This window comes from Xiphias gladius, chromosome 24, assembly GCF_016859285.1.
Source record: "Xiphias gladius isolate SHS-SW01 ecotype Sanya breed wild chromosome 24, ASM1685928v1, whole genome shotgun sequence".
Lineage (NCBI taxonomy): Eukaryota > Metazoa > Chordata > Actinopteri > Istiophoriformes > Xiphiidae > Xiphias > Xiphias gladius.
Window position 1 is genome coordinate 5720895 of NC_053423.1, and position 23074 is coordinate 5743968.

The following is a 23074-nucleotide window of genomic DNA, read 5'->3' on the forward strand; positions in this document are numbered from 1 at the left end:
CAACAAAATTTAATACAGTTTTGCTGCAAAATTGCTATATTCAGACACAAAAAAAGAAGGCAGATTTTCAACATGGTCAGGCTATCTGTGAGCCCTAGAACTGTGCCTACTGTGCTTGAAACATTATTTTTATGCTTTTATTCAGAGCCTTTGATATCTAATTCCAAGGACTAGACTCACAGAGGTAATAAAGAGGACTGTACACAGACTGGGCACATTAATTCTCTTAACATCAGAGGGGACGAGGGATAGAGACCCTGTTAAACTGTACAAATTCCCATAACAACAAAAAAACTGAGGTTATGATCTTCAGCCTTGGATATTTTTTCCATTTGACAGTGATGTTCGAGGGGAGCTCTGAAACATAATATTGTACCTAACACAGTTTTTACTCAGAGTGTAGGTGACTTACACCATCTGTTTGTAAAGCAACAGGCTCAGGCAGACATGCAAAAAGGCATAAGGTCCCTGGGCTTATCTTGGTAGAGGTGTGCTGCTGCTCCTTGGCACCAGCGAGGTGGAACGATAAACATAATTAAATTGAGTTGGATTACACAAAATGGATCGGATCAGTTGGGAAGGCGGGGAAGCTAATCCAGTGCAATCCTCTCTATAGAGGTGCCAACCACACAAAACGACATAAATAAAGAAGAGGGAAAGGGAAACGGTGGCTGTCACAAGGAGCTCAAGGCAGGGCCACAGAAAGGACTCCTTCAAGTAAAAACAAGCTTCAAAGTCAAATAGTGACTGTGGTTTAGGGAAGAAAATAAGAAACTGAGCTGAAAATACTTGTCATTCTGTACTGCATCACATACAAAATAAAAAAAAATATTTTAAAATCATGTTACTGTATGAGTGTGGAGTGCAGGATGTGTTTGGAAAGCTTCCACAGAGACACAAATAAATAAGCAATGAATTTATACCACTCCAATCCTTTGTGGATTGGGAAATCACACTTGTCTTTCATCATAGCAGTACTGACAGTGATTTGGTCATGGATAAGATACGCCACTCCTTCTAGCTTTTCACCTGTAAGTACAGTATACGCACACTGAAAATGTGTTTTAGAAGATGGGACTGAGGTATATGGTCCGAAAGCAGGGTTCAACAGTTGCTATAGTTCTAGTTCTATATTTTCTGAACTTTTTTTTTATCACTAACACATCTACGACAGCACTCCCATAACCTATTTTTTTTCGATTTCAAGTCCCATTCCATTCCACTCCTCCAAATTTTGCCCCCCCCCCCAGATTGCACGTTTCCCTTTTGTAACTGACTTTGGTACAATCCCCTTACAAATAACGTTTCCCAGAGGAGGGGGACTCTTAGCTTCTCTACAGCCCTGCCAACCCACTCCTGCCCTCTTTCTTTTCAATCCTCATCTCCCTTTGTCTCTCAGTCTCAGGCACAGTAAACAGATTGATACAGTCTTGTGGTTTCTCCTGCTTTTCAAACTAATCCAGTGTAATCCTAGTCTGTCTGCATACTGCGGAGCACATTATCTGCCAATAAAATGATAATTAATGGATCCATAAGTGATGCAGGGAAGACTTGAGCTGAGGTTATGTTGTTCAGGTGATTGCATGGGCTCCTCGCAATATCTGTCCTGCAATTAAAGAGCTATACTGCCTGTTCAAGGTGAACACTAAGGTTTTAGCACCAAGTATCGAAAACTGTCGAGCATTTCATGCCAATTTTTAATCTTGTTTACGCAAATTACAATTTGAATGTTCTCGTGTGGCTGCTTGGATTCAGACCATATCTAACATTTGAGAACTTGGGCTCTCTTTCTTAATGGAAAAAGGGTTCTGTAGAAAAATTCAAAAGCAAGGTAACAAAAACAGTATTGCCGTATTGGCACCAGTATCAAAAAAATGTAAAACTATACCCAGCCTTAAAAAAGACCTAGGAACACGCACCTCTAAATGATCTCGTTACCAGAGATGTGGAATATCAAGTTACAGCATACTCCTGCCTAGCAAGTGCAGTTTGCATTATTTAAGCTGCCCTGGCTGGCCTCTTTAATTGAGAGTCTCCTCTTGGACAGCCGTCCTAGCAGAAAGCTCAAGGCGGGCCTTCAGCAATGTGCTCTTGCAGGTTGCGGAAGAAAACGCACATCTTCGAGGCATTTGAAATATGAATGCAGCATTTATACCGAAGCAGAATGTTCTACATGGAAATTTGACAGCCTCAACATTAAATCAACAAGCTGAGTCTAAGGCAAGATTGGCACCAGGTAGAGACTGTATCCCATGCAATATGTATATGTTCATGAATATATGAACCAACAGCTGGAATGGAGTAAATGCAATTATAAGTACTAGTTCCTGAGCTGACGTTTTAACATGGGTTTCGAGCAGAAAACAAGTCCAGAAAAAGTTGAGATGTTGCTCAATTTTAATACTACCAAATGGTCTCTTGCTTTTTCTCTCAGCGCATCATTGTTTAATGTCTTGCTTTGTTGTTGTTGTTTAATGCTGCAGCCATACACTCATACTTTATTTACATAATATTGTCGAATGTAAAATGTTTCCTATTTCCCAGATTAAGTCAGGAAATATCTGATCTGATCTGATCTGATATTGTGCACCTTTAAGTATGTTCCTAGTACCTGTCAAGCTTTTAATCCTTTATTGTATTTCAGCCACTTTTTCTCTTTCTGGCTACTTTCCAATTGTTAGACAGGGTCAATTATGCCCCTCAAGCTAAAAATGACTGCACATGGCTTTCTGCCTGCACTGTTGTGATATATTTGATTACTTCTTATCAATAACTACTGTGTCTGTTTGTTTAGATGCAGAAGAACACGGATGACTCATGTTAATATTCCTGGTCTGATATTTTAACTATATTAAAGCTTATCAAGTGGTTTATCTGAGTGAGAACATGTATTCCTCATTAGCAGTGAAACCAATGCAGCCACATGATTTGTCATGTGTAAACAAGCTGCTATTAGGTTTCATAGCTGGAGTCTCCCAGTGTTAATTCTGGCCCATACTTCACCCCTGAATACCAGTGGGAGCTGCAGCAAAGCAGAAGCAGATCTCTGCAAACCCCTCTTAGCCACAGCACCGCTGAGCAGCCTTCCAACGCTTGTCTGAATGCAAAGCGGGTTTCTGGATCTCCCCCGTTTTCCCTCTTACAGTTCACTTGCAAGTTCACTACATCTGCGGGTCAAATCACCGGTCAGCTCTCAGCCAGGTTCAGCGCTGTGGCCGCGCTTCGCCTCACTTTGTGGCTCAGTGTGTCGACCAGCCGCAGATCCACAGATCATTATCGCTATCATACACTGCTTCCCCGACAAAATGATATCTCTCCCTTTGATCCTATGCCAAAGCTTGTTTTTGTTCACTTCTGGGCATTCTAAACCAGGAACTGCTATCACTTGGGGCAAAACTCAAACATGGCTAAAAATACCCTACTGCTCTGTTTATGAGATGGAAATGTATGAATTACCAATTGGGCATCATGTCTGAAATAAGTATACTTTCCCACACCTGCTTGGTCTGTACAGATTATCTATGTTTTGGTTTTGGTTTTTTTTCCACTTTGTGGGTAAGCCAGCTGCAGCTATTAATGTAATGCAAAAATTGTGCTGGGCTCCTGCTGTAGAATGTCCAATTAAAAAGGACTAGATATGGGACTTATGTGCAGCACCGAGGTTACAATGTCCAAACTGGGCCAGAGGTTCTGAAACATTCAGAGTGGGCTACATCCTTCTCTGCATCCACATACTCAACAAACAGAACACATCTGGTGGACACACATTTTACATTTTTTAACTTGGTATTGTTTACAACAATCTCTCTTGGGAAGTAGCACAATTTATAATACTTTTCAGCAATTTGAATTCTATTTAAATCATAAAACTCTTAACAGCTATGACAATATTATAGTAATAATAGTTGTGCAGTGTTTTTCCCTTTCTGTCTGCATGATGGGAAAGTGAAACTGAGAGATGTCATATTAAATACAAAATTGTAATATCAAACAAAGCATAAACCTAAATGTCATTGATTCTCTCGCTTTTTATTATAGAGTCTAACACTTCACTCTAGAGCCTGAACAATTTGATTCAATTAGCTGACTGAAAAAATGCAATCAGAAGGAGCACGGGTGTACCCATCACATGTCGGTTCAAGACTACTGGAAATCAGCATTGACTACCATACATGTATGTTAGTCACTGTTACGTGGAGTGAGTTAATAGAGATTTTCTGGTGGAAATCTATTTTTATGTTTTATTGTAATTTCCTTCCATTTAACTTACAACTATATTTGATGTAATTGTGATATTTTTGATATACTTGATATATTTGATGTATTATTGGCTCTGTACTCCCACCCTTTGCCACTGTATTTTTGGTCAGAGTTTTCACTGTATACACCTTGAATTTTCTAATTGTTTTGAGATGTTTACCACCCTGGGTGGTCAGGATGCTGAACCATATCAGTCCTCATAGATCCTATCAGCCTATTGGAATATACACAGCTATGGTGACCATTTCTAAACATTTTTAACCTGACGAAGATCCGTCTGGGAGTGAAATGTCTTTTTAAATATATCTGTAGTTTCGAGTCAGTGTACAGGCAGTCAAGTCATTAATTTGAAATGTTTTTTCTGTCTTTTTAAATCATTTTAAATTAAATATCTTGGATTTTAGATTGTTTATTGGACAAAAGCCATTTTAAGATGTTGCCTTGCCTCTGGGGAAAAACCAAAAAACATCCTAACTCAACGTCCACTTTCTTGTTTTTTCTGGTGATTTCAACCGCATCTCAGGATCCTCATGAATGTTGATGAAAAAAGCCATTAAGCAAACTAAGGCTGTCAATTTTTCAAAACATAGTTCTAATGATTTTGAGCTAACAGAAAATTTATTTAATGAGCCTACAATACACTGTAGAATTAGTTTTGGTAATTTGTGGCGCCTCCAATGCCTTACTTGAGTGACAAGCTAACATTATATTAGAGCAATTGCATTTTACAAAGTCAGCAAACAGCCTTAGTTTTATTCTCCATTTTACCCAACACATCACTTCTCAGATGCTTTAGTGACATGACTGGCTAGCATGGCTTGCTAGAGTTCTCCATTTTGCGTTTGCAAAGAGAACAGCAGCAGACCGGTTTACTGAGAGCAACGGGGCAGGCAATGGGTCAGATCGATCATTTCCTTACTGTCCCACATTTGAACGGTAATTTGAAGTTTGATTTAAAGCGACAGCCCTAAATTTAAGATTTTTTCCTGTCAAGCTCCTGTTTCCATGGTCAAGAACGAACTTTCACACTCAAGAAAATAACAGATAAATAAACATTGGAAATATTGCAGACCTTGTGCCTCCATGTACTGTAGGGTTGCACTAATTTAATGTAAATAAAAGATGCAGTTCATGTCACCCGAGGTGTTTCCGTACCTAGGAGACACTCATTAGTATGCAACTGAGGATTTTTCATTCCATGTAGGCCGCTGGTCCTGCTCGTCTCTTATTTTGGTTTAAGATATTTCTCCAGCTCCAAGTGTGTTGTGCTGATGACTGTATGAGACTTGTCACAGGGGCAGAGATATGGTCCTTGAGGGAGAAAAGCCCTGCGAATGGCCCAGACTTATCAAAGCAGGCCGCCCTGTCCCCAGGCTTTGAACACAATGCTCCCCTAATTTCTTCTGAATGGAAGTCTCTACAGACCTGCAGTAATCTTATATTTGCCGTTTGCATGCAGTAACTCTAGTTACTCTAGCTCCGTTCCCTGCATCCCCTGCCAATTGCATAATCAAGTCCAGAACTCATCAGCAAGATGGCAGAAGAAGTGCTCTATTAAGCTGTGTCATGTTCCATCTGTTGTGTAAGAGAGAGATAACAGTATTTACAGTTTTGGAGTTGTGGCAGACTGTTTCAGCCAAATTTTGTGCACCGCAGAGTTCTGCTTACTTCATAAAATGTCATGGATTAATTCTGCCGCTTGCGATGGCGTCCAACTGCAATATTTGCCCCCACCAGAAATATCGCAAACTAACTTTATTGGAACTGTTATATCACTAACTTGTGTTAGGTAAAACTATTTGAATGTAAAACACAGGAGGAACATTTACTCTAAAAATATTTGTTGGCTTGTCCTAGCTCATACTTCAAGTATTCCATCACTTTTATTCCATTTCAGGGAAATGGCCAATATTTGCTGAACTCTACAGAGGACCTGCAGTGTGGACAAAGGACTTTAAGAGAGACTCTGTCAAGAAAAAGGTTGGTAAGTGTCTTTCAAAAGGCATTAAGTATTCAGTGCTCTAGTCTTCTCTCTATGGGTAAGGGGAATATGTGTTCTTTGAAAAAAAAAAAAAAAAAAAGAGACCAACCCAGATTTGAATAACGAAAGCAGCTGATAACAAAAAGTGCTGAGTAAAACATAGCCCTCTCTGCCTTACAGGCCGGAATGAATTTAACTTACTATACATGTATCAGCTCACTGCAAGATGCATTAACATAAGTCTGTTCTTTCAAACAAGACTCCAATCTACAACTGATATTGCCAGGGTCATTTCATTACTTACAACAACATACACTGAATGAATAGAGGACAGTGATTCTATAATTATAGAGTTTTTTCATTTTTCACATTAAACTCGAATCATGGGTCTTACATTCCGTATTTCATTCTCTACACTGCCGAGAAAAATGTGCCACATTTTGAAATCGGTGCATTAGTTATTTCATCAGTAGGCTCTCTGAGGCCATAGCGGGAACGCCAAACTCATTCATGTCAGGAGATCCCAACAGTTCCAAAATGCTATTAATGGGACCCCAAAAGCCAACTGAACATAATTCAATCCCGTTATATCTGAGAGGAAGATTTTTGCATATGTGGTAATGTGATAAACTTTGAGCTAAATTGATTATTGAATTAATCGTTTAGTCAATCAACAGAAATCAACTGACCCGTAGTTTAATAAACAATGTTCTAATAGACAATTAATCCTTTAAATCGTGTTTTAAGCACAAATGCCAAATGTTTCCTAGTGCATGCTACACGGTCGTGAGGATATTCTGCCTCTCTAAGTTTGAATGTCTTTGCTTTGTACTGACAAGTTATTGGGCCTTTAATAAATCATGAGCGACATTTTCCACTATATTCTGACATTTTAAACGCTTTATGGTTAATCGATTGATTGAGAAAATAACCGGCTGATCAATCAACAATGGAAATAAACATCGGCTACAGCCCTAAAGCACCAGTGCAGCTTGTTCAGAAGGGGACAGTATAATCAGGAAAAGTAATTCTGCTTGTCAATTTGGTAAACTGCAGCAAGTAAACAACACTCAAATTAAATCCTGCCTCACTTTGCCGGGGGCCCTTTTAAGGACCCCTTGGGGTCCCGGGTTTGGGAAGCAGCAACTAGGAGTGACACGGCCGTCTGAACAGACGCAGTGACAGTCCAGCAGGACTGTTCACGGTGAACTAAAGCTCCTCGTCTGTTACCTTTAGAGCCCACCACAGCCTGCCTGAGCCTAGACAAAGCCCGTGCGCGGTGCTTGCAGGATGCACTCGGATGCTATTACGGTGCCCTCCCCGCACGAGTAGCTCCACGGGGCTGCGTCTGAAGAAGTGTTTGCAGAACTCCCGACAGCTTCAAAGCGGGAGGCTTTGTTGTGCAACGGATTAATTAGAGCGTCTGCGAGCGCCGCCGCCGCCGCCGCTCAGTCCGCTCCAAATTCCATTTCGGTCACGTCCACTTCTTCAAAAGCAGGGAAACACGTGTACATTTGAATAAGAGAGTGATTATTACACCCTGTGCGCCACAGCTCACACGTGGCTGCGTGCGCTGGGGACGGCTGTAGCCCGGAAAAACCGGGGTGTCAAGGGGGCTTTGGCGTTCGGGGGGCTTCGCCGCCGCCTCTCCCCTCATAACCGCTGAGCTATCGTCTCAGGCCGTGCCGTTTGAAAACAGGCGAGGCTCCTACGCGTTGTTCGCCTTGCCGTCAGTTGCCTTCGTCGGCATTTTTAAAACCGGCAACGCACAGTTCACACGGGAGGTGCACACAGCGAGAGCGGCATCGCTCGTGGTCTCGCGTGCCCCCCGTTTTGTCTGGTTCAAAGGAAAAAGTTTGTATCCCGTGGTTTGAGCTGCAGTCCTCAGTCAAACCTGCCCCCGTGTTACGGAGCCGCACGGCACAAGGCTGGACTATCGTGTTTCCGCAGCATAACAAGTCGGGGGGGAAACTGCCACCATGCTAAAAGGACCTCGCAATTTTACTCTGACCAAACAGCGAATTGTGAGTCGCCCCACACACCCCTTATTTTTTTTTAACTTGGGCGCGGGCTGGTGCCGTCATGTAAGCCCCCAGCCCAACTGCGTTCAGCCCCAAACACTGTGGTGCAGACTCCAGCGCCTTCTTTTTCACACACCTCAACCGTTCGCTTCGGTATTGAAACACGGACGTTTACCTTGATCCAGTAGCCGGAGGGAGTGCTGAAAAGACGGATCCAGCGTGTCCTTTTCCGCCATAAGCTCCGGCAAGTACTTTTCGCTCCCCATGTCGCCCTGGACTTCGGCCTCCAAGTGACCAAGTGAACGGCTCAGATGTAATTCAAGTCAATTTAAAAAAAAAAAAAAAAAAGAAAAGAAAAAAAGAAAAAAGAAAAAGCCAAACAAAACTTGCTCAACGTCCAAAGGCTTCCAAGTCGCGGCACCGCCAAGTAGCAGAGCGGGCGATAATGTCATTCGCGCTCGCGCTCCAAGAGCATTCCTCAGTCCTCGCGGAACACGCGCGCGCGCACGGAACCAGCGGCTAAATGCGACCGGCGGGGTTTTTTATCCCATCGAAGTGCTGCTCAGCCCGCAGAGCCCCGCTACGCATCACAGCCGGACGGAGGTCCCCCCTCTCCTCTGTGCGTGGACGGGCTCCTTTGAAGCTCCCTCCGTTGTATCCGGTGCCGAACTGAAGCCCGGCACGGCCATTGGTCGCCGCGCGCGACACGCAGCCGGGGGGGGAAGGGGCGGGGCGACGCGCCGGAGCTGTCCGCGGTGCTGAGTCCCGCCGTCACCGTATCATTAGCATGAGCTCAGCGGGAGCAGGGGCGGAGCGCGCGCGTCCGCTATCCCCCGCCATCAAGACTAGCAAAGGTTGTATGTCATGTTAATAACGCGCACTTCCATATCGCACGGTGGCACAAAGGCTCCGGAAATGGCTTTGGATGAAAAGCCGGGCACCTATTTGCGTGATGTCACCACTGACATTATCCAGAGCAAGAGATCCGGGCAAGAAACTGATGCAGTGAACAGTTACCACACGGATTTTGACCCAGAAAACCAACCGGTGCTCCTGCGCTGGAATCCTACGCGACAGACACAGGGCAACTTTTTCACAGCCACGGCAGCTACAACACAGACCCCACGAATAACGCTGGTCGGGCTACGTTTTGACCCGGAGCAGTGGCTGTATGTGCTAGTATCCGAAAACAAATTTACCAGTAGGCAAATGACCGAAACGCAGCTGACACGCAGTGAATCTGGGACTTGCGGGCCCCGCGAGGTCTGGGGGCCCCAGAGCAGTTTCCTGCTTTGCCCGGCCGGTAATCCAGCCTTGGCGGTTAAGATTATAAATGACTGTTTTTCAACTTCGGAGGGAGCGTCCATCCTGAAACCCCGCCGATGTGACACGTTTAGCTCCAAAATGTCCCGTAAAAGTTGCTTGTTGTTGGCTATGCAGATAACAGTAATAATAACAATGAAAACCAGAAAACAAGAATTAAGCTAAGAGTCACCCAAATTACCCTTAATGGCTGGAATGCAAATGCATTTATTTTAGAGGAGCATGAGTTTTCCTGGTTGAGATAAGCTCAACTCAATTATTCGATGTTACCTTCATTTGAAAAAACAATTTACTATTATTTGATAGATCCTAATAGGCCTTGTTTTTTTTTTTTTGTTGTTGTTGTTTTTTTTTTATCAGGCCCCTTTGGACATCGTCAAACCTAACAGAAAGGATTTACTAGAATGACATCGCACAGTTAGGGAAAGTTATTTTATGAGCACTGCAACTGTTTTAAGGCAAAACCTAAACAAATCAATGTTTTCTCACACATGCTTATATTAGGTATTTTTTTTTAAAAAAACCCCACTTGGTGTGGGCATACAATTGACCTCTGGGAACTGCTGACAGATCTACCCAGCTAATATGAAAATAGCACAGCCATTCACCGGCTGAGAGACCCTATCTTGATGCAGATGACTCAGACATGCAGTGTGTTTTTGGGGTGAAGTGGGTGAGAGTTGACTGACATTAAGAATACAGATAATAGATGGTATTAAAAAGGCTCAGATGGTCAGATGATGTATGTTAATGGAGGTACAGTCGACCCGTTGTATTTCTAATCAGTCAGTACAGGATCAAATCTCAGGAGGCTACATAATTGTCCTCTTTACTCATTTAAGCAATTGATTAGGACTGCATGACTCCTTAGGTTGCTTTTACTTGTTAGGACAACCTGTCAATAGTTCTCAGGAAATCCATTCACCTTCTCATAGGTCAAGCATGCTTTTCTCCTGGGCGTGCTTATGAATTCATTATATAAGAAAAGCTTGTTGTCTAGAAAACACGGTCACATAAAGCCCTGGTCATTAGTGGAACCACACTTGGTGAGTGGCCAGGTTTGTCGCAGAGAAGAGACAGAGACCCCAGTGTCATTAAAAGAGAAGTCTGGAGTTTATCCAGACAGCAGGTATCTAAAGATACAGCCACAAATCCACTTTATCAGACACCCCGAGCCTTTGCCGTTCCTGGAAACATACAATGAATGCAAAAATGCCGTTGTGAGAAATTCAGGTTGTTTAGAAGCGAGGAAAAACAGGATTTGTATACAAGCTTCATATTTGTTAGAAAATAAGGAAAAAAGATAAGAATTCTGTCAATATTTGTGGAGGATGCTGAGGTAGCCTCAGGTGGGTGGCTATCTGTAGGCTGATCAGCACTGGTTATATAATTGAGATTTTTTTCTTTTCTTTCTCCATTCTATTTCAATAACTTGGAGAAAATGTGACCCATAGGCTAAAACCAAGATGGGTTTATGTATATTTATCAACAACTTTGGAATGTGCTATTGTTTATTTTGTGGTCTAAAATAAGCACTCTGGGCATTTTATGTGCATATCCTGTATGCATGGATGGAAAATAACTGGGTGGAAACGTGTATTTGTTTATGCTCGGCGAGGTCTGCAGGGGTGAAAGGTCTGCAGTGATCTAGATGCAAGGGAAACATGGAGACAGCATGTTATTATTGAGGCCAAAAAATGTTTTCATTAATAATTTGATGCACCTGGTAGAATTGTAAGATTCGTGAAACTGCAGCCACGCAGAGAAGATGCATGTCGTGTTCCTGACTTGAGCATGTTGCAGACTTTTTCACCCCGAGTCTTTCCAGACTCTTGTTTATGAGTGATTCACCGCAAAGAGAAATGCATTATGAATCAGCTTACTTTTTAATCTCTCCCAGAGACCATTAAAACCAGCTCAAATGCTCTAATCTCCTATTCAGAAGAGCGATTTATTTATAGATATGCTTGCCATCTGTTGCTCCCTGTCTTCATAAACAAAACCTCACATTGTCAGTGATGTTTGAGTCAAAGTTGCAGACCTATACGTCTTCCTCAAGACGCTGGTTTTCAAAGGGAATTCGCTAAGTGATTGCAATACATCAAGTGCAATGAAAATAATCATGGTTTATGGGGCAACATTTATATATAAGTCACAGCCGGCCACAAGGGCAGCAGCACTGGTGAAAACAAAGGCATGAGAAATGTTCAGTCAGTTGGGTGTAAAGAATGAAGAACAGAGGGCTATTACATTGACAAAGTGTTATTTTGATCATTAGAGAATGGCTGCCCCCCCCCTTGCCCCTCTGCCTGTCCCTGCACATTAAATATGATGTTGACTACACCTAGAACTAGACAGCCTGTGCAGCTCCCCAGGGTGTCATATATGGTATATACACCCATGCTATTATGTCTGCACACTTTTGCACACTCAGAGTCAATGTTTCTCCCTCTCTTAACAAGAGGCAGGGATCTAATCAGCACTGCCATCTTCGTCCCAGCGATTTGATGTAAATCCTAACTGATTTAAACGGAAGCATTTGTCTTGTCAGCTTTCAATCTTCATGAAATCCCATTTCAGCAAGAGGACGTCATGGGGTTCTTGTCACCTGAGGAGTAATTAGACCTTGATGTGTCCACAAGCTGAATGCTGTGTCTCTTCAGGTCGCAGAGAGAGCGTGAACTGGGATTCCAGAGCGAGAACACGTTGCCATGTTTCCACTTTGTTTTGGCCCCGGGAAATGGACCGGATTACAGTGGCAAATCAGGAGCGCTTTTAACACCTAAAATAAGTGGATTCCTTCCATCAACACGTTTAGGTGGTGGCAGGAGGACTGTGAGGAGAGTGACAACACTGCCTCCTTGTGACCATGTCAAATTATTTAAGCAAACATGGGAAGTTCACATGGGAAAAGAAGACATTTTTAGGCTTTCTCTACCCTCCTGGAATGAGAAGTGGGTTGGAAATAAGGCACTGAAAGAGTTAGGGATTTGTGGCTTTGCTCAGAGGGTAGCTAAGTGCAATAAAGCTTTGCTGTCAATGCAGCAGTTTGTTTAATTTATCAGCAACCCCAGTGTACACCGTGCAACTCTGTTGGTAAAAAGCATTATTACAGAGATCCAAAAGTCTTGCATTTAAATCCAAATTTGGAGGTATTTGGAGGAAATAGTTTTAATGGGTCACTACGAAATGAGAACAGAATTATGAGAGTCCCACAATTACTGAGGAAATTGTTTTTATGTCATTGTGTTGCCCTTTCTCTTTATTTATCCTGTTTTTTATGTGTAAAAGGTTCTACAAACTATATGCACACTGTCTGAAATAATAACGCTAAAAAACTGTAATAAAGCTAAACTGCATTTACTCTTAAACTTTGCAAATAATTTCAAACCTCCCCAATAATAGTGGAATAAAACAGATGTGCTTGTCTTCCAAAGTAATTTTAGCAAAGCCTTTCTTTCAAGATTTTGTTTTCCTCCTCAGACAGCCCCACAATGCTGCCTCAGTCACAAAAGGCACCTTATTGTGGCTACTAAATGGAGCACTCACATCCATTAAACAGCCGTTCAACAGAATTATATTGCCAGCACCAATCTATCAGGTACATTGATCACGCATCGTTGGCTGTGAAGTGCAGACTCTGGTCTCCTCTCCTGGAAGTGTTGTGCAAAAGAAACCTAATGAGAAACTGTCAGGAGCGCACAGGTAAACAAATCAATGGCACCCAGCGGTGCTCCCAAGGTCAAGCCACACACACACACACACACAAACACAAACACACACACACACACACACAAACACACACACAGAAGAAATAGCAGCAGCAACCCCCCTAACAAGCATGGTGTTGGAGAAGCGGCCGAAGCTTCTATGGTAAAGGGCGCTGTCAAGATTAGACTTTTAGGAGATAAAGAAGGTTCATTGGGAATTTACTCTGGTTTGGATCATTGTTGTACCCTTAAAGGAATAGTTTGAGATTTTGGGAAATATGCATGCTCTCATGTCTGTGCAGTAAAAACAAAGATACAGCCAGAAGCTGGTTATCTTAGCTTAGCTTAGCATAAAGACAGAAACAGCTAACCTGTGTGTGTCCATAGCTAATCCTCCTACCAGCACCTACAGTATATAGCTCATTAACTGACACGAGTATATGCAGGACTTTGTCTTGGCTGGGCTCTGTGACTTCATTCTTCACATCATATTTTGTACGGACTGAGTAAACGAGATATAACGTGTTCCCTCGTGAGCTTTAGAGATGCAGGTAGGTGGACGTTGTCACCTTTGGACAGTGCCAGGCCAGCTGTTTCCCCCTGTTTCTCGTCTTTATGCTAAGCTTAGCTAATCAGCTGCTTGCTGTAGCATAGCATACAGACATGAGTGTAGCATTAATCCCCTTATCTAACTCTCCTCAGGAACGCTGGTAAGTGTATTTCCTAAAATGTCGATCTTTTCTGTACCTGTATGTGTATTACTGGTTGGTTCTTGAATGCAAATAATATATTTTACCTGTATATCGTAATAGAACACAACTATTCTGTAGCCAACCTCATGCAAAACAACCAACTGTCTGTATGGGTTTTTTAATGTGATCAACTAGTTGTGCACTCTCCTCGTTCAGCTTAAAACTATCTACAGTTACTAAATGTCATGTATCCCCAGTGAATATATTATCACAGGTACTGTTGCAAAGCTATCATGCGTGATATAAATACATCACGTTCTGCTTCATTGGAAGATTTTGCGGTTAATCCACATGATTTTACCAACAGCAAGGATATGCTGTACAATGATTGCTTTGATCCGGATATAATCTTTCTCAACTGAAGAAGGCGCCCAAGGTGTATGCAATTATTACAACAAAGAGGAATTTAATAAATTCTCCAGTAGCTTAGTAGACCAAGGCCAAAACATTTTTTTTTTTCAACTTTCTACCTAAACATACATAGTTTACCAAAAAAATGATGACCGTCTAACCCAACATTTGTCAAATTTAAATCATACATTTTCGGTACTTCCATCAGAAACACGGCTCAGTGACGATATAGTATCTTTCTATTCAGTACCTCAGTATAATGCCGTGCATTCATGCAGAATAAACAAAAGTGGGTGGAGGAGTTTCAAGCTTTGTCTACAGCAATTTTCAGTTTAGTGGGAGGAAAGAACTCCGCATTAGTTTAGATTATATTCAGGTTGAATCGCTTTTCATAAAAATACCGAGTTCTAGTACTTTTAGAGGGAAAAGTGCTTTAATTGGTTGCATTTATTGTCCACCTGATGCTGATGCTGGTAATGATGCTCTTCTACTACTGTGGAGCTGAAAAGTATCAAGAGAAAGGCACGCATTCTTCTTGGAGACTTTAACATTGACCTTCTCTAAAGTGAGCCTAATTTATCAACTGAATATTCTTTATGCATCTTACCTTCACCCTCTCATCTATAAACCTCAAATCTACTGCAAACTACAAAAAAAACTACTACAGAAATATTTGAACAATCACGTTATGATATATAGGTAGCACACTTACTAACTATCGTCCTATTTCTGTTTATCCCTGTTTTTCTAAAGCTCTTGAGAAACTAGTATATTCAAGAATAAAAAAACATGAGACTGAGACCAACATACTGTAACGCCATTAATATGGTTTTCGGGGAATAAAATGTCAACAGAAATGGCTTTTTTTCAGGTTGTTCAAAAAATCTCTTCAGCCTTAGACAACAAAAAAAAGTCTCTTGATATATTTTTAGATTTAATACTGTTGAGCACAACACCCTTACTGCAAAATTATAAAAATATGGCTTTCATGATGGTACTCTAAAATGGCTGCTTGATTATATAAAGGACAGTAAACAGTATGGATCTATTAATAAGCATAATTCAAATAAAGCTAAGCTACTTTGTGGAGTATCTCAGGGTTCCATCCTTGGACTACCCAGGGTCTGCAAAAGTGTGTAATCGCTTTGATTTGCTGATGACACCTCGTCAACCTCATTTATCTTTATATTATCTCTTGTAATACGGTTTGGGCCCCCACACGTCCCACGTATCTTAATAAGATTTTCCTAATTCAAAAGATATTTTTGAGAATGATTAGCTTTGTCAAAAGATCTGCTCCTCCCCTCGGAAAGTACAAAATTGAATCCATTTTTAATGTGACCAATGCCGGACTTGTGTATTCATGTATAAATATGTACATCTGACTCATGACTTGCCAAGTGCTTTCCAGAATTTTTTTGAGTTTTCCTTAGACATTCACTCTTACTCCATAAGACACTCTAAGGACTTTCATCTTCCATATTGTCTGACTTATTTTCATCAATATTCAGGGAAATACAGAGGACCACCTCTTTGGAGCAATGTTTCCATCACTACAGTCAACATCTACATTATACTTATTCAAAAACATTTGAAAAGGGTTCTAATTAGCAAAGATTTGTAAACTTTTCATTGTAATGCGACTTAACTTGCTTAGCTCTTGAAACTTTGACAATTTACCCCCAATTTTTTTTTCTATCTTTTTCTTTGTTTAAGTATGACTATTGATATTTATATAGGGGAGGTATCTTTATAAGCCTGATTTTATAAGCCATGGAGAAACGAAAAAGTTGAAGTGAAAAACTAGTTTACCCACTGCTTTGTAACAATGAAAATGATGACAAGTAATATAAAAGTGCAGTCGATAACTGAGTACATGCAAGAGAATTCAGAACCATTACTACGCTGACATGTTCCATTAGGTTTTATGCAGTGGCAGGCTATCACAAAGCCAGCACAAATGTCATGTTTTTACTCTTCTTAACTATGTAAACACGACAGAACAGATAACGATAGACAGTGTAACAAACAGTGCCTCGTCACATAACCAGGGTCATATCAGACAGATCCTTTCATTTCTAACAGTGGCTACAAATCCGACATGAAGTCAGCGACTCAGTTTGCATCTTTTTTGTTTGTCTTTAATGAGTAAGAGCTTAATGGAGCAGCCTGAAGTAGTCTATGAAGGAGTGACTAAGCGTGTAGTGAGAGTTATCATTGTGCACTTACATACCAGAGAGAGGCACAAGGTCAACAACAGTAATTATTCTTTGGGAAGCGTGTTGGTCTTCAGTGGGTGATTTCATTTCCTGTCATTAGCCACAGCAATTAAGCAGGAGAACAATGATACTATGATAGCATCAGCAACCGCCACACAGCCCCAGGCTGTTTTCAGTATTCTATAATATTCTCTAAATGTTGCTTTGCATGGGTTAACCCTCCCGTAGTGTTCAGGTAGCCTGAATCCTTAAGCCTTTCACTCCTTGCTTCAATTAGCAAATGATCCTAATGGAGAGATGAAACCTCATCATGGGTCCAGCCCCCACTCCTGCACGTTATTTTTTATATATATAAAAGATGTTGTTAGCGTCATTTTCATGCCGTTGTGAGAACCGAGTCTAAAAAGGGTACAAAGGTGAAAAATTAGGCCCAAATCTGCTTGGAATGTGAAACAGCTGATTGTCCCTAAATTAGCTACTTTCCATTATGCTTTTATCTCCCTCTCACTGACAAAAACACACACCCAAATCTTTAATTCTGGACACCTAAGGGCAACAAAAAAAGCTTTTAACCCAACATTCTTATCACCTAATAAATTTGAGATATGGCATACTTGTGAGCAAACGGTTTGCTCGGCATTGCCTTTGCATTTATTTGGACTTATGTTTTTGGCCACCTGGCGTATGCTAGTCCAATATTCACTCTCCTTTTAGCTGTTTTGGTCTCTACCAACTCCTGAGGGAAATATCCGGCTCTGCTAAATGCTCCAGCTGGTTGCTAACTTGCCCTTTCTGTCGTTTGATGCTGAGTAGGTAGCATACAGTGGATTATCAGAGCTTTGTAGATGAAACTAACTTCCTACTGCTGTGGGGTTGATGTGAATGGTGAGTTACGGCCTGTAAAACCAAAACAATCAGCTGAAAGATGCTAAAAAGCTCTTTAAAGCTGAGGGGAATTGCAGCGATGTGTGATAATAATTCTCTGGGGCTTTGTCACTTTGAGAAACACCTTCAACAGTACACTTAGCCACTGGTTTTGATTAATATAAACATTTTCATTTCAACATCACTGATATATAGATATATATATATATATCTATATATCAGTGTAAATGCTCAGACAGTTTACCTCTGGGTCATGAGAAGCACCGGACATGAAGATGGAAAAAAAGAAAGAGAATCTCACACATTGGCTTTAATTGAGATTTATTTATCAGAACAACACCCATATGCCTAGAAGTCCAATGTGCACTCTAACAATCATCCATTTTAAATGATCAAGTCAGCTGCTAATGGAGCTTTACGACATCCCAAATTAAGGGATGTACTGCCCAAGAGCTTCTGAGAAGCATATTTAAATAGTGTGCTCCACTTTCCCTGACAAAGTGGAAAGAATCTACTGGTTAAGTATTATATGGCCACATGGGAAATTCATTTTCCAGTTTAAAAAGCATTATCTCATAGTGTGGCATGTCAACATGTGAAAAAGAAAGTGTCAAAGTATCAGGTGTTTCGGAAGAAAGTTTTGTCCAAAGGAACACAAGGGAAAGGGAAAGGGAGTATAAAGAGGTAGTTGAGCTGGTTGTCTTCCCGGCTGTAGGAGTGTGTTTGAGCCATTAGGCTCTGTGATGGTGGATTAAAGATGATGCTGAAAGCAGTGAGAGTAAAGGGATAGGAGGAGGATTTACCTGCCCGGTCTAGACAACTGATCCGGTTCCCTTCATTCCGTACCGTTTGCGGCCTCATCAGCCTTGGACAGTCAGGAAAAAGGCACACTTTTCATTCTGAGGGCAAGATGTACAAATAAAACAAATTTGAATACTGAGAGGGAAAGTGAAAATCAGAGACTGTTAAGCAGAAAATTAGAGAAATGTTACACTTTCTCTATTCCACAGTAAATCCCCTGGAAAATGTGAGCTATATGGGAAAAGGGAAATTGTAAAAGGCAGAAGATACTCACAAGGCACCAAATATGGATTGCAATATTCATCAGTGTGGTTTCCTTAAATGGCAAGGCAGCCTAGTGGTTCAAGAGTTCATCCTTAGACAGGGAGATGACAGGAAGGTCACAGGTTCAATCTCCATGAATATCAATATCCATTGAACTTTAAGCTGTTCACTCACTTTAAGTCTGTCTGGGACAAGGAGTCAGTTACTGCAAAATGTTCTTTAGAGGTAAAGATGATAACATTGAAGGAGCTTTATTTGTAAAGCTTTACATTCATTTCAGGGGAAGGAAATCATTAGCAGCACTAAAGTAAGAGGAATTAATCTGTTTAAGTGTCTCAAGTTACAATAAAGAACATCCACTAAAAATCTACAGAATTTAAGTGTTTCGCTGTCACTCATTTTTATCACTGGGTTTCACCTTCCCCACACGGAGGTCAGTAGGTTGGAAATCCACATTTAGTGAGTGAACCAAAACAGTAAAATTGCCAAAAGTAAACGTAAAAGTCAGGTGATGATTCTCTGTGTGATCATCACTACAAGCAAGACTTGTCAAATCACAAGATTACCAATATATTCTTCATCTGCCTCTTCCAACCAATGAAGCTATATGTATGACAGTGATACTGTATATTCCATTACAGTGGGTATTATTTTGTACACATTTCTTGACATTTGGTATTCTCAAAAACTCTGTGGATAACTGCAACTAAATTAGTTAAAGTGGCAAATGTATACAATATAAGTTTATTATTATTTTTATTATTATTATTGCATGCATCCAGGACTATCTGTTTTTTTTTGTTGTGACCAAGCTCAAAGGTGAAATCCATTTTTTATGATTGTTCATATATTTGATACTGATTTTATTCTTGTTCAGGGTTCTGGGATAATGATCTAGTTCACTGGCTTTGTTTGGAGAGAATAAACTGCAGTAAGAAGTCATGACGTGCCATTTCTACCCCTTGACGTCCTTCAAAGTTTAAGCTTTAAGCTAATGTATATTCGGGATGTTATCTTCCATTAGCATTCCATTAGCTAACGCTCGTGTCTCCAAATCTGTTGTCTTTTTAGTCGTCTCCAGGAGTTCTACTCTGCCACGGTGTAATTATCAACTTAACAGCTGCAGTCGGATAGTGATTGTCTTCACTCTTTCCACATCCTGAATGAACGAGTCAATTGAGAAAGTGAACGTGAGGTGAATAAGCAATAATGCTACAAATTAACCGGTCATGACTGACTGTAAGAGCTGGATATGAATGACTACTCAGACTTATTGGTGGTTTTTCTTTGTGTGTATGTAGCAAATTATTGAGCAATGGAAAAGTTTCATCCATCTGGACACAGCAAATTATAATGTCAGACACAAGGCGGGGGGGGGGTTCAGAACATGAGATCAAACAGTTTTACAGTCCTAGACAGTTAAAAGAGAAGGAACAATTCATAGAATTACCACGGAAAATGAAATATCCTCAAGCACTGTTAATGGGAGAGAATATCACACAGTGGAACAGAAGGCTTTTCTTTTTCATAGTTCCGTGTCTTTTCTCAAGGAATGAACATGTTTTATGTCCAGGAGAAATTACAGACGGCGAGGCAGAGCTTTCATCCAGAAAATATGCATTAAATGAGAAAACAGCACATGTAAAATAAAAGACACAGTCGTTCAATGTCTGGAATAAAGCAAAAAAAAGCAACAAAAGAAAACCCCTCCAAAAAAACGACTGGACATTCATTTGCAAAATATCAAATAAAATTGTAGATTATAACATTGCATATATTTCAGACTGAGCTGGATATTTTACCATTGGTAATCTATAAATTAAGGAATTTACGCAAACCAGTTAAGAAACTGGAGAAAAAAGCTGTACTGTAACCGAGACAACGGTTTCAGTTACAGCAAACCTCCATTAGCCCTTGTTAACAACAGAAAAAGAAAAGATAGAAGTGCTGGGGGAAAGAAGGGTAATTGGCTCTCTCCCAACCAGCAAGCAGCCAGTGTGTGATTGTGCAGCAGTCTGCCGGTACTGGGAAACAGCAGCTTATTACACGGGGAGCAGCGCCGAGCGGCAGGTACAAAGGTGGAGATTCTGAGGAATGACAATTATCTTTTCAAATGGGAATGCTCGAAACAAGCCCTAGGCCCCGGGGTAATGAAAGATTGCCTGACAGTTTGGATACGGCGTTCTGTCAGCGAACGGAGCAAGGAATCACATTCCTCATACACCTGCACGATCACCTGGACCTGAAAATTACACTGAAAAGATGATTTACTATTGAAATGCATCCATTCGTGTAAAGTTGAGGTGCCAGCACATCTCATGTGGATTTTTTAAATTAAAAACTGTTGATATGCATTGACAGTCACTTAGAATTGACAATTTAAAGTTGAACTAAAAATTAAAATGACTTTTTGCTGGGAAATCCGTATATATATATATATATATTTGGTGTTTAATTTGATTTGACTTGTGTATTTTTTTCATCAAAATTGTAATTACCAAAGAGAGGAAGTGAGGGGAATTCAAATTTCAGGTGAACTTTTAATGAAAATGAATGAGTGAGGACTAAATAACTCTCAGTTGATGAGCCTCAGCCATCAATTATTTATCACATTTGAATAATATCCATTATTAGCAAAATTATAACACGATTTACAAACTACCTGGAGTGCAGTGTTTAATAAAGTGCTTTACAGGACGGTGTCAAAAAACAAATATAAAAAAGTTTAGTTTTTTGGGGGTTTTTTTTTTAAAAAGGGGGGAAATTTAAATAGAAATAAAACATATTAAAAGGAAAAATATACGTAGAAATGCTGGAATTAAAAGTTGACCTTGGAAAGTCCAAAAGTCAGACTATCTGCTTTGAGACAGGTCTATTCCACGCGCTGACTGGAGGGAAAAACGATCTTTCATCTCAACTGTAGACCGTACGTGTAGATTAAAATCCTCCACCACAGAGGCAGGGCTGTGTAGATTAGGAAGCTCTTTGGTTAAGCTTGAGGTTTTGTCTTGGTTACTCTGTATTTAGTCATAGATTCACCAGAAGAAAGGCCAGGACACACAGAGGAGTGGCATTAATGTTTATGTGCAGCATCATTCATTAAATGGGTCATTTAAAAAGTAATTCCGGTTTTTAAAAATGATTACAGTGACAGGGTCAAAAACAAATTCATTACATAAATTGCAAACACTGGGTGTAGACCACAGGCCTTTCTCACAACAGATAGTGTCCCCATTCAATGGTACATAACAATATTAAGCAGTTTGTAGCGTGTTCACAATGTAAAAGCGACAGGGTATTATTTATTTAAATTAAAAGTGTTCATCCGAATTTACAACAGAAAACAAAAAGATTACAGTTTTATGTGCTCTTACTTTAGTGTTTATTACAATGTGAAAGTGCTGCCTGTTTCTGCACCAGCATTCTCTGCATCATTTCAACTTTTCAAGGGAGGAAATTGTAATTCTCTCATTTCTTACATGTAGCCCTTACTCTGAGTCTCCGCACTCCTTCTCCTTTGTGGAAGGGTCGGAACGGTTGATCTTTAGTCTTGGGTGTGAACTGCAGGGAAATCAAGGGCCTGAAACAATACTGTGAAAAGTACTGCTTTCCTCGCCTTTTCTCTGGACCCATGTGAGAGAGATTTATTTTTGGTTTAGTTTTTAATTATCAATTTCAACCCATACTTTTTCAACTAAAGTACCTACACAACTGTTTTATATGATATGATGGAATGACAAATATGAAAAAATCTGTTGGGCCCTCTGTGCAACGTGTTTGTGCCCTGACACCTCTAAATTAAGTTCCCATCAGGTCCATTACAAACAGTATCCGTATTAAGGAAAATGCAGCATATAAACACAATCTAAACTAGTATAATAAAGTTCCTAATAACAGGCCATACATGACCATAAGACTAAAAAAAATTTTTAGACTCTAAGGAAGATAAGATGTATTTATTTAGGTATTTCTAAAGTGGAAGGAAGGAAGACTGCACTGCATTCCTGAGTTAAATTTCAATCCAAAATTTCTCCCAAGCGTTTGACCATCAGCTGTGTGTTGAAGGATTACCAAGATTTCTAAAGCTTGTGGTACCAAAAGGATGAAAAAGCTGTGACCTCATCCTGCTTCCATTATTCTGTCTCTTCCTCTGTCAGAGCTTCATACAGCATAAGCAGCTAAACAAACAGCGTCTTTGTGAATAAATCAGAGAGCATGTCCTCCTTGGCACTTTGTCCCACAGCAGCGTGTTTCTGAGCTCCTCCGGCAGCTGTCAGGAGGCCTGTCTGGCTATTAGGGCTGGACGAGCGGTTTCTGCTCTCCATTAGAACTGTCAGCCCCACTGAATGACTCTCTTTAATCACTTCAAATATCATTTCACACAAGGAATTTCAATTTCCCCCCCCCCCCAGAGCAACAGAGAAGACAAAAAACACATCAAGTGAGGCCTTGCGAGAGCATTTGGAGGCTGGCAGCCGGGGAACGTCACACGCAAGGAATTGTGTCT

At 40.7% G+C, this 23074-nt stretch overlaps 1 protein-coding gene across 3 annotated transcripts in view; it reads right to left on the reverse strand.

The window, feature by feature from the left end:
- The window catches only part of khdrbs3 (KH domain containing, RNA binding, signal transduction associated 3), a 95185-nt gene extending 86606 nt beyond the window's left edge, over positions 1-8579 (reverse strand). For 2 of the 3 annotated variants that reach the window (XM_040121961.1, XM_040121962.1), the window contains exon 1: positions 8438-8579. In XM_040121961.1, the coding sequence (XP_039977895.1) occupies positions 8438-8528 (91 nt within the window). In that variant the 5' untranslated portion in view covers positions 8529-8579. Of the gene's footprint in view, positions 1-7471; positions 7583-8437 lie in introns of those variants that run through there. The other variant, XM_040121963.1, reaches the window with a different exon arrangement.
- Positions 8580-23074: the final 14495 nt, after the last annotated feature.